The sequence below is a fragment of the Cynara cardunculus genome, assembly GCF_001531365.2.
Source record: "Cynara cardunculus var. scolymus isolate 2C chromosome LG 10, CcrdV1, whole genome shotgun sequence".
In the NCBI taxonomy this organism is placed as follows: Eukaryota; Viridiplantae; Streptophyta; class Magnoliopsida; order Asterales; family Asteraceae; genus Cynara; species Cynara cardunculus.
The window spans coordinates 2,784,988-2,797,986 of NC_037537.1; the positions used below are offsets into that span (position 1 = coordinate 2,784,988).

The window sequence follows — 12,999 nt, forward strand, 5'->3', positions numbered from 1 at the left end:
CATTACAACAGGACGATCGAACGAGGATCCTGGTGCTCATTCGAAATGAGATTTCAAGCCTCTCTTATTTGACAACATAATTCAGATTTTCTGATGAAGATCATATCAAAAGGGGTGTTTAGGATTGCTTATTCAAAACAACTTATACTTTTATGTAAAAGTGTTTATCAACTTATGTGGTATCAAATTGAAATTTTATAGAAAGTGTTTGGATTAGCTTATTACGGTACCAAAACGTAATAAGTTGATATGTTAATTTTTAATGTTTGACAACTTTTGCTTATCCATGTAAAATTACCAAAATGACATTCTTTCAAAATTGTAGGATCTGCAGTATATTCTGTAATGTCCTGCTTTTGTAGAGGCAATTAGAGACAATGGGTACACAAAGTTCAGGTCCTTAGGAATGCGATTGAGATGGTATTTTCTTATCTGGAGGTATGCTTCCTTTCTAATCGATGAATGCGACTGAGATGCTATTTTCTTCAGGAACTATTCTTTTTCACACATAAACGCAGTCAAGCTTGTATATGAATGGGAAGGTTCTTATACCTAATGAAGAAGTATCTAACGTCTTCGCGACAACGCTGCCGGAGAGGGCAACGTTGGAAGAAAACGTCGACTAGGGACAGCAGCGAAGCGGAGACATGAACAATTGTTAGGGGCTACGACAGAGGAATGAATGAGGTATATCTGTGAGATGTTTAGTTTTAGGGTTATAAAAGGGTAATAATGTAATTTGGTTTGCAATGCTAATAAGTTTGTTTTTGATAAGTTAGAAGCAAGTAAAAAACTCATTGTTACTGGTTTGGTACCAGTATAAACATTTTTTTTCATTCACCATCTAAACAATAAAAACTACTTATTATCGATATGCCACCGGAATAAGTCGATGAACGGTTTAAATAAGCAATTTCAAGCACCCTAAAACAACTTATGTTTTTTTTTTTGTAAAAGTGCTTATTAACTTATATGGTATCAAACCGGAGTTTTGTAAAAAGTGTTTGAATTATCTTATAGCGGTACCAAAAAGCAATAAGCTGATAAATTGTTTTTAGTGTTTGACAAATTTTGCTTATATATATAAAATGACCAAAAAAGACAATCTTCCATATTATCAACTTATTAACTTATTTGATTTTTTAATATGTAAAAATTTATTTTTCATCATTTATAATAATATATTTGACAAAAATTTATATCAATAAGATTAATAATTTATATCAATTAGATTAATAATTAACAAACATTAATAAAACAAGGTTAAAATAATAAACTGGTAATAAACAGTTTTTCATAAGTCAGGAAGGTTTAATAATTTATCAAAAACTGTTTATTACCGGTTTGACATCGGTATAAACAATTTTATTTTTTCTCCTTCAAATACTATCATTTAGTTTATCATCGATACCCGACTAAAATAAATCAAAAAACAACAAAAATAAGCAATGCCAAACACCCCTAAATATGGTTATTTTTCCGTTGCTCAATTGGATCGACTGAAATCGATTTTTAACAAAAACATTTCCGACAAGGGTTTTGGAAACTATTTTTACTCCGATCAGGATTCTAAGAAACAAAAGGCAACGATGAAGGCCGTGGTCCAGCGAGTTATCTCCGCCTCCGTCGAGGTCTGTACAATACACACTCTACATGTATCTCTATATTTAAAAATGTATAAGTGTATAAATATGTGTAATTACAGGTGGAAGGGCGTACGGTGTCGGCGATTGGGCCGGGGCTGCTTGTGCTCGTCGGAGTTCACGACCTCGATACTGATTCCGATGCTGATTATATGTATGGCTCTCCATAAACCCCTCTTTCTGGTTTCTACTTTGTTATTTCGGTTGCACACAATCCTATGAATTCAAATGATGTATCGGTGAGTAAATAAATTAAGAGAGAGGAGTTGGGTAACTGAATGCTGCTTGATAATTGTTTGCAGATGTCGTAAAGTGTTGAATATGAGATTGTTTCCTAACGAAAAAACAGGCAAATCATGGGATCAAAGTGTAAGTCTCTCCTTCTGTTTCTCTCCTATTGGACCTATAATTTGGAATAATGATACTCCCTCAGTTCTGTAATAGAGTTCATTTTTTTATTTGAGAATTCGAACATTTTACCTGTCAAATCAAAATTGCATTGGGTGTTCTGGTTTTTAAGCTCTAAATTTATCGTATATATATATATAGTGGGAAGTTCAAATAAGAAGGCTAAATATGGTGAATAGGATTCAAGGAAGTTTCATATGTGAATTATTGAAAATGCATATTACTGTCATTGCTTCTTCTCCGGGAAAAGAAGTTCACGACCCGTGGGCCAACCCATATGAATAATCTATAACTTCGGATTCATATATGCATATTCAAATAGATTTTTGGGATTTTTTCAATGATTCACATATGGACCTGCCCTTAACTTTCTCTTCTTACCTTCTCATGATATTTAGCCTTCTTGTTTGAACCGATATTTTATTTTGGGCGTCGGGGCTTGGGCCCATCTAGGCTAATCCCCTATAAGCATAATGGAATGTGGAACATCCAAGTTGGTAGACATAAATTTACTTGTTTCGGCATGCTGAGATGTGATGATTCATGAGTACCAAGTGATACATTACCCGGTTAGAGAAGATATGACTTGACTTGTAAGGCCAAATTGACAAATAATATCATCTTTAGATTGATGTGAATTCTTAAAATTTTAGTTTCAAATCGATAGTTAGATGAAGCTTTGTACAACATAACAACAAATACTACAAAATCAACAATTTATTTTTATGTTCTAAACAAAATCATCTTTATAAGAATAAGCTAAAAAACTGTTCATTGACTATGTGAATACCAACACTTCTAGTACTTCGAGTCTTAAGTCAAACTAATGGACTCGTTAGTTTTTCTCTCCAATAGATGGATAGAGGATAGGGACATGATCATTTTTAGACAGGTAAAGAAATGTCATTTTCCTGTCATGTTCTTCCTCATCTCATCTTCTTCAACTTCAGAATCAAACAAAAATTCAAATCTAAAGAACATGAAAAATTTCAACCGAAAAATCAATTTTGTAATATCTAGTAAAAACAAAATGTAGAAGCTTTGACTATCTATAAGAGAGCATTCCAGCCAAATGGATGAAGTGAATGGTGTAAGAGGAAGTACCTTCTACCATACCAGGGAGAACATTGCTAGTGGGGGACTGGGGTAATAAGGACGGACCCAAATTTTTTTTCAAGCGATGCCACCATTTGACTATAAGAAACAAATATAAGAATATTTTTCACAAAATCATTATTGGTCTGTTGATTAGTTGATTGCTTTTCAAATGTGAGGTCCTATGTTCAAGTCTTCTATTGAAATTAATTTTCAGAAACATAATAAATCTGAAATTAAAAGCTAAAAACTAAGGAAAAGACACTAACGGGATCCGAACTCGGGTCTGGGGAGGAAGAAAAGCCTTGCAAACCAACTCTAGCAAGGAAAACTTGTGTATTTAGTGTAGTTCTAAAATATATACAGTGTCACAACAAATTGATACGGTGGCAGTTTTCACGACCCTATATTTTTTACGCTACGATGGAGGAACGAAACAGTGACACATGCCACCACAAAAACCCCCTGGGTCCGTCCCCAGGGGGTATAACCATTGAAATTAGCGGAATGGATGGCATTGGCATATGACAAACTTATCAAAGTAAACTAACGTATACTTTAGTTTGGATTGCAAGTGTTGGTAATAATGGACTCAAGTGATCGGAAGCGTTTGTTGAAGGCCAATTGTCTGAAATAGTTGTTGATCACATACTGCAGGGATGTTTTTTTTGTACTCATCAAAATTGAGAAGTCAAAGTGCAATTTTGTCTTTCTTTTGGGAATAAAGGGAGTATCCAAATTGAATAAATTTAGTAAAGGGGTTTATGTATATTGGCAGGTAATGCAGAAAAATTATGAGGTTCTGTTAGGTAACAACAATGATTTTTTCTTTATTCTTTTAACAGACTGTTATGCAGATTATTCCAAAATATGGGTTTAGAGAGGCTATTGCCCATCATTTTCTAATGCTATTTGGGTGGCACAGTGAGTCAATTTACCTTGTATGGGATACTTAAGGGTAACAAGCCAGATTTTCATGTTGCAATGGCACCTGATAGAGCAAAATCCTTGTATGCTTCTTTGGTGGAAAGGTTTCAGAGAAGTTACAAAGCAGATGCAGTAAAAGGTACGTTGGTTTTGTATTTACTTAGACATAACAATCTATTATAGTAGTGACCACCCAGCCTTCTTGAAACCGCCAGGAATAAGTATAACATTAAGACCTAGGCCTATTTTTTCTGCTTCCATTTACTTGATATCACAAATTTAAATACTTGGCGCAAACAGTTAGCATCATGAACTTATCACGGTAAATAAGGAAAGCTACTATAAACTCACCCATTCATTTACAATTGTGTTGTTACGACAATTAATGCCTATGATTGCTAGCTGTATTTTTAGGCACACAAATGAATATCTAGTCACTAATAGAAGGGGAGTAATTGTATGAGAGGTGACCATTGTTGGGGCATTAAGGTTGGTCTTTTTTGACCTTCATTTAATAAGCTTCAGCTATAGGATTCTCTCAATGATCGAAGGGTTAGGATGCATACATTATATCATTTCCTGACCCTGCAGTGGCAGAAAACTTGTGTTGATTTGAGAAAGAAGAAAGAAATTTGTGGGGAGAAAAAAACTGGATTGTAGGAAAATTACTCCACCAATGGTTCTGCACATACTTTATTATACGAGAAACTATTACTACACCAATATATATATATATATATATGTGTGTGTGTGTGTGTGTGTGTGTATGTATCACAAAATTAACTGCTATTTGATAGTTAAAAAACCGTTATCCACAGGTTTAAATTCCTCAAATTTCTACATGACTAAGAATTAGCGATTAACAAGTCTAGATTTGATCTTTTAGCACTCCACCTTACGCTGCTAGACTTGTTTGACACCAAGCTTTGCCTTCATCTTGTTAAAGTCACCAACCTTTAATGCCTTGGTGAATATATCTGCATGTTGATCACCAGCTATGCTGTTATAGCGGTCAAAATACAAAATAACGGTTAGGACCGATATTTGAAATAGCAGTTATAGCAGTGGTATAGCGGTCCAAAAATAGCAGTTCATATAATGTGGTCCTTCTATGAAGGTGAAATGGAGCTTAATGGGGAGGTCTTGACTTCAGTGGCAGCTGGTTGGGGAAATGTAGTAATCGGGCAGCCGCAATTTCTCTATTTTTTCTACCCACCTTGAGGACAAGGTGGTTCTTTGGGGGCGGGGTATTGTCATGCATCGGTATTATGCTAGATATTCTAGAAGGGGGATAGAAGGGGTAATTGGGTGATTCTAAATAAATTGGTATTATAAATAGGGTTTAGAGGGGGGAGTAGAGGATGCAGAAAATTCTCAGTGTGTTTGTTTAGGAGAGACTAGCTCTGGAATGCTAGATGTTCCATGTTTACCTTTCAATTAATCATACAACCGAATACTTCTTTCCTTTAAACCCATTGTTAATCAATTGAGAGCTTGGTTCATAACAGCAGCCCTAGGATGAACGCTCAAATATTCATTTCTTTTCACACCATACAAATAGCACCATGAAATGAAAATATTAATATGACCAACTTAATAGTGCCTTAAATTTTAAGCGAGATACTTAGAACTTGAGATCCTCGTGCCAAACGTTCTTTGCACACACTTTTCGGGAGGGGGGGGGGTCTTCAAGGAAATAGCCGCTTTGTTTGTTGGGAGTAGAGAACAGGTTTGTGTGCATACTCCCAGAAGCCTACCTCCAAGTGCGATATCCTGATTAGTTTTGTTTTCTTAGAACTTGCATCTCTATAACATATATATTTTGTCAATAAAATTATTCTTGCTACATGACTCAAATTCTCGGGTGAATGTCATGGATTTTTACTGTTCAAATATAAATAGATAACGATTTTTTCTCTTCTAGATACAAAGTCACGGGTCTAACGATCAAAATATTCTAAGAAGTGAATCCTTTCCCGGCATTTTATGATTTCTTATCATTTTATCTCTCAAGTCGTTCAATGTCTTCTACATAGCATTCAACTATTTCCGATCTCACATCTTGTTTTAGCCTATTTTCTACACGAGTAACATGGAATTGGTATTAAACTGTGTTATTTTGTATTGTCTGGCTTCAGATGGAGTATTTGGGGCAATGATGAAGGTGAGGCTCCTAAACATGCTACCCATCTTTTGGTTTTATAGTTTCTGCTTGACAAACAAAATTATAACGTATTTGACAGTGCCTTCATTTTTAGAAAAGTAAGGGGGCGTTTGGTTTGATGGAATGGTTTGGATGGATTTGGATTTGGATTTCATGGAAGGATTTGAAATGTTTAGCGTGTCTGGTTTTTAAGATTTGGAATGGAATTGAATTCCGTTCTCTATAGATAATTTGTAAATGACAAATTACAAATAATTATAAAAATAATTAACTTACCTTATTATTAATTGATTATTGGAAAACAAATGCTTTTAACATATTTTAAAATATTATTATATACAAATCCTTCGAAATTCCTTGAAATCTCAACCATCCCCATGGGATTTCAAAATCTTATGTTTGAGGGATTTGAAAGAAATCCTAGGATTTCAAATGCTAGCAAACCTGCAAACCAAACATGGGATTGGAATAGATTTGAATTCCAAATCCCTCCAAATCCTTTCTTTTCCTGCAAACCAAATGGGGCATAAGAGTAAAATTTAGAATAAAAATAGAAGTTGTGTTTGCTGAGTTTGAAAGCTCAACATCGTTTAAGTAAAAAAACTCAAAAACTTCAGAACCCTTTGGGGTAGCTCAACTAGCAAGACCTTGGTTTTGCTCCCAAGTAGTCACCAGTTCAAGTCTACTCAAGGCCTCTAGAGGTTTGCCCGACTGTTAATGTCAGGGATTACTCGAGATGCGCGTAAACTCCCAAACACCCACAGTTATCAAAACTCAGACTTCAGTTCTGTAAAGTTCTGAAACACCATGTTCTGCTCCGATCTTCTTCTCGTACAAAAAAATTGTAAACAAACAAGCCCAAGTTATGTAGGATGCTTCTGAATTTTTAACTGCTATTATCTCTTGATGGTCCTACTAACTTGTAATTCTCTGGTTGCTGGAAGGTCAATTTGGTCAATGATGGGCCAGTTACATTGCAGCTCGAGTCACCACAGTCATCACGGTCAGTTCCTGCTGCCATCAATTACCCTCTTTTCTTCTGTTAGGAAAATGCAACGTATTTTGGTCTAATTCCTATTTGTTTTAAAATATTCTTTTAAAACCTTCAATTGGTACCTCAGGTCTAAATGTTAATACAAGATAGGAATGAGACTTACGTTGCATTTTTTCGTGCATTCTCAAATGTAAACCAGATATCTGTGTGTTTGAAAAGTACGTTACATAAACTTTGGTTGGATTTTCATGCAATTTCTGTAAATTTGCTTGGTTTCAATAATCTTAATAAGCCATTATCATCCACAGAAATTCAAATGATGCCACAGCAGAAGTAGAAAGGACCATGAATGGAGAGTAATCTGGGCATATGTGAATTGCAGTATGGGTGTGTTGCTTTTTCACCCTCTCTAAATTTACTGCAAATCTTTCTTGATTCCAATTGGTTATTGATTAGTTTTCTCCATGAAAATTGTTAGATCTTATAATTTACTTTTTCAAAATTTATACTCTAATTTAAAAATTAAAGATTTAAATTTATCATGTCGATTTTTAGTAGGTTTCAATGATTATCATGATGTTCTGTAATATAGCATAGAGATAGAGACGAAGGATCGTGTGAGAAGGGAAGTTATACTGAGAAGCGTAAAAAGAGATGTGTAGATCACTTTTCATCTCTTGTCCATCCATGAGTTGCGCTTTAAGAAGAGAATTGATCCGGTACTTCTCGGTACACCTCATTAGTGTTGACATTCAATTAGGATTGATCAAATGGTGGAGATCTCTTCCTACGTTTCTCACAATAACTTTCCTTCTCACCGGAACCAACCCATAACATAGATTACTCTTCCATTACAATAAATTGGAAAATGTATCTATGTTTTACATAAGGAAATTGCCTTCTAGGTTGGTCATTCCTCTTGTTGCCTCTTGCTGTGTAAAATTTTATAGTATTTAATGTCATATAAAAACAATTGCATATAGAACACTTATCTCTCAGATTTATTGTTTGGTTTATTAAATTTGTATCTAGATGTGTATAGAAACCTGACCAGACCAGCCCAGCCCAGCCAATCCAAATTGAAATAGCTCGGAGCAACTCGATACTTAATCAAATTATAAAATCTCCAAATAGTAGGTATTGGGTCGGAATTGGGTTAGGGTCATTTGAACTCGAAGCGACTCGATACTCAAATTATAAAATCTCCAAATAGTTGGTATTGGGTTGGAATTGAGTTAGGGCCATTTGACCCAACCCAACCGACCTGATGTGTCCAATGTTAGTCACAACCTTCATAGTGAATATCGTTAACTACAACCCTCTAAGAACCGTAGGATGTCCTGAAAAGGAAAATCGAGAGTATTCATTACCATGTACTACCCAAACTAATCATATAGTGAAATGAAACTCACTCGATTACAAGAAGGTGATTGATTTCAACAAAGAAATGTTGTGTCTGAAACTACATCTCAATATTTGTGGCAAAGAACTCACAAGAGATGACTAAATTCATAATATTATTTCCACCTTTAATAATAAGTTGGGATGTAACCTTTAGACAAACTCATCAACCTACCGTAAGTGGTTGCGAGACATAACAAAATTCTTTTGAATAACAACACTAGACATGTCGGGACAGAAAAAAATTCCCGAGAAGGATATTGAAAGCGTTACAGTGGAAACAACTCCAAAGGACTGTGAATTAAAAATAATTTCACACATGTGACGTCTATGCACCATGTAGACAAGACCCTTGAAAGGGTCAGGGTCATGATAAGAGTTGGGAAGGATTTTTTAATACCTTTGAGTAGATATACAACTACTGCCCTCGATAATAATGGATAGTTGTATATCTACGATAAGAGATGGTTTAGATACAAGGTGATATTTACGGATATAAGCATCTAAAATGCGGACCATTAAAAGTAATTTGTGGTTCTTGTTTCGACATGATGAACGCTTGTCGTACTATTACATGTATCTGAGAGGCTAGGGAAGGAATGCTTGTCGTGTCTCTGGCTGTGTTGAGTCGCTAATGAAGAGTATACAACAGTAGTAGTCATACACGTACTATAAAGTAGAACTATATTGTACCATTTTCACATGGTATATATGGCCATACTTAATTGCTTTTCAAAGAGGGAGGGTAGAGGCTTCTTCAACTAGTCTTGTATTTAGTGATAGTTAGACATTGAATAATTCTTCAAGGACTTGTAGCTTCTACACTTTGATTAGAGCTTCTTGAACCGCTTCAGCTCTTCCATCTCTTTTATACATTTTTACCGTCCATTTAATTTGATGAATATATGATTTCATAAAAGTTTTGATTGTTTTTTAATATAAAGTATTGATCATAATTAATGAACTCTAGTTATCTTCCATAAATATTCAAATCATAATAAATGAACTCTCATAATTTCCATAAATATCTCAATTGAGTGGGTTGCATTGGTTGTACAAATGAACATGGTTGCATTTGAACTATACCATGTATATATATATATATATATATATATATATATATATATATAAAATGTTATCATAATAGACAATGTTATTATGTTAAGCCACTATGGTGATACCTAATCTAAAACATGCAACATATGATGATCATATTTAAAGAGTATCATGTTTAATATACTAAATCCATAATATATTATAATGTAGAACGTATAAAAATTAATTACTTAATTTTAAGCATGATAAGGACCAAAAGTCTTGCTCACTTAGTAAGTGTAATGACTATTACCCTGTATGAGATTACCGAATAAATTGTTGTATACGATGTCGTTTTAATTGATTAAAATCTTACCCGGTGAAATAAGGTAACGTGTTGACTCTTATCATGATAAGCGTTAGATAAATGACCTCTAAGTCTATTGTAAACAATACCTCCAGAGACATTCTGATGATGTTGGTGTTTTGGTAATGCCATCCAATTTTATAGAGAAAAAGGTCGTTTTCTCACTCATCACCTATAAACGGTGATGTGTGGATTTCGTGAAAGAATATTCTACCCTTATTGATTGATGGAGGCTTGTATTTTTAAGTGGAAAGAGAACCGCGTTTGTTTATGTAAGATGTAATCTCAACCGTTCATCGAAAAAGAGGATATTTGGATATTTTTGGTAAGGAACATAATATTTGATTAACATATGGTAGAACATATAATCTAATGAAAAAAATATATTTTATGATGATTATTTAGAAAACAAAAAAGGAATTTCCTTACAAAATAGTCATTTCTGAACAACAGACTTTTTATTCAATAAAATAAGCAAATAATAATTTATCATAAATTATATAGACAACTTAATTGATACAAACAACTTAATTTATATAAGACCTAATAGAAAACCAACTGAACAATCACTTAATACATACAAGGGACCTCCACCCTTTGATCAATCCTAATTGAATGCCAACACTAATGAGGTCCACCGAGAAACACATGACCAATTCCCTTCTAAAACGTCATGAACAGACATGAGATTTAAAGTGATCAAAAGTTTAGATCTCTTCTTACGCTTGTCACTGTAACTTCCACTCTCATACGATCATTCGCCTCCAGCCCAAAACACATCTAAAAATGTGTTGTCTACTCATGTCAAATATACCAAATACAAATAAATTTCTTATGCTTTCATGTCCCTTGATCAATTCCCTCCCAAATTGGTGTCATTAAAGTGTCTCCTCATTATTAGATGGCTATCCTTTTTGTGGACCAAACTATTTTATTGTTATTATTATGAATGCCAGCTGTATATTTCACACCTACTTGACCACATTTTTCTTAGCATAATACATAAATTTGATTTGGTCTCAATAATGACATTCTCTACATGTAATTGATATGATGTGATGTGTTACATATAACCTAACCAAGTTTTAAGACATGGTGGTCCACTTTAAGAGGTGCATTTTTAATATCATTAACTAATAAAGAAGTGTCACGTAATACCTTGTTTTTTAAATGGGTCATAACCGGTCCTTATAAAATTGTAACGGATAAAGACCAGCCGTTTATAACCAAGTTTTAGATGGCGCGAGCCATGATAAAAGTCGTTGCGTTTTTCAAGACGTGATTTATAATGACAGTTGTGTATATCACATGAGAAAAAAGATTTTTAGTGACAAGTATGAGAATTGGAAGCATCCTTAATTGTTGTGAAGGTGATGAAGGTTACATGACCTGAAGTGTACCTTCACCAATTTCTACAGAGACCGTCACTTTCGCATAAAATAAGGATATCCTCATATTTATTATATGAATGCTACAATACTCATGAAAAATGGCATTTCTCGCATGAACCCAATCATGCATATATATATATATATATATACACACACACACACATACACAAACAGGGAGAGAGACTTGGAATCATGTGAGATCATGTTGTTTTCGTAAGACCCGTGAGACTACTTTGTTACACTTAAAACTTTACAGCAAAACAATATGAAGTCCTTCACAGTGTTTTTGCTGTGAAAGTTGAGATTTTTTTACCTTCACAATGTTTACTGTAAAGTTTCAAATGTAAAATGTGGTCATACGGGTCTTACGAAAACAAACTACTCTCACATGAACCCAACCATATATATATATATATATATATATATATATATATATAGGAGAGGGATAAAATAAAAACGAAGTCATTAGTACAAACCATGAAAACCTCGCTCAACCAATCATAATTTTTTTTTATTATGAGGGTTGATTAGTCACTTTTATTGTAGAGAACGTTAATTATGGACATTATCATTTTCATTCTATCAATTTTAGTGAACAAATTTCATCATAATAAGAAATACATGAAACAATTTATTTTTTACAAAAAAAATATATAAAACATTTTCATCAAAAATGAATTATTTGAAACAATTTTATCATATTAAACAATTTCATGAATTTTTTGACTAAATTTAAACAACCAAATTCGATGGTTTTTACAAATTTTTATTCAACAAAATAAAAAATTTATTATGATTATTTAATAAAAAGATGCTGGAAGAGTAGAATGGTAAAAAAATATTCCTAAAAGACTCCTAAAAACCTCCAAAAACTCATGTTTTTGTTTCTTAAAAAAAATCCTAAAATCCAGTTAAGAACACATGTTATAAAAAATATGAAAAAACTCGTGATTTCATGGTTTCGTAAATGAAAAACTCATGATTTCATGGAATGTTTCAAGATTTCATGGTTTCGTCAATAGAAGAAAAAATTCATGATTTTATGTGTTTCATTTAACGAAACACACTCAACAAAAGAAGTCTCATTCGAAGCCGCCATTGATGAAGAAATGCAAACAAAGATGACTGCAAAATCGATTAGATAATTTACAAAAAGAATAATAAAAAAAATCCATGATTGAGCGGTTATCAAAAACACTAACCCGAAATATAAAGAAGTTGATCATTTCCATATGAATCGGTTAAATAGTAAAAAGACGCTTCTGCCTTCAAACAGAAAAAAATAGAATAACATCAACAACAAAAAAAAAAAAACTGATTGGCTAAGAGAGATTTGCAAAGTTTGTACAAATGCACTGGTTTATGTATATATCTATACTAATATATATATATATATATATAGGGGCTGGTTCAAATAAAAACCAACCATATGATACAAAGTATGTGAACCGATCTTGATCGTTCATTTTATCWTCAAACGGTTATTATTAAATGAGATTAAATAAACAATAATTTAATTAATGTATTAATTGATATGTGTATGAACAATTGTTCAAAGGGTAAATTGGTCAAAC

General features: G+C 33.4%; 1 protein-coding gene across 2 annotated transcripts; it reads left to right on the forward strand.

Annotated features, from left to right (window-relative positions):
* The first annotated feature begins 1,498 nt into the window (after nt 1-1,498).
* Nucleotides 1,499-7,765, forward strand: LOC112519782 (D-aminoacyl-tRNA deacylase). 2 transcript variants are annotated; one of them, XM_025128038.1, is made up of 8 exons: nt 1,499-1,631; nt 1,706-1,797; nt 1,946-2,012; nt 3,925-3,955; nt 4,072-4,212; nt 6,212-6,237; nt 7,182-7,240; nt 7,540-7,765. In XM_025128038.1, the coding sequence occupies exons 1-8, from the start codon at nt 1,590-1,592 to the stop codon at nt 7,589-7,591; spliced, it is 510 nt and encodes a 169-aa protein (XP_024983806.1). In that variant the 5' UTR covers nt 1,499-1,589; the 3' UTR covers nt 7,592-7,765. The 2 variants fall into 2 exon arrangements, with proteins under 2 accessions (XP_024983806.1, XP_024983807.1); XM_025128039.1 differs by having other exon boundaries at nt 3,934-3,955.
* Nucleotides 7,766-12,999: the final 5,234 nt, after the last annotated feature.

Excerpts from the sequence above, each read along its gene's own strand:
- LOC112519782 (XM_025128038.1), top strand. The coding sequence starts at position 1,590 with ATGAAGGCCGTGGTCCAGCGAGTTATCTCCGCCTCCGTCGAG. Across the intron at positions 6,238-7,181 it reads TATTTGGGGCAATGATGAAG|GTCAATTTGGTCAATGATGG; the intron begins GTGAGGCTCCTA and ends GGTTGCTGGAAG. Across the intron at positions 7,241-7,539 it reads GAGTCACCACAGTCATCACG|AAATTCAAATGATGCCACAG; the intron begins GTCAGTTCCTGC and ends TATCATCCACAG.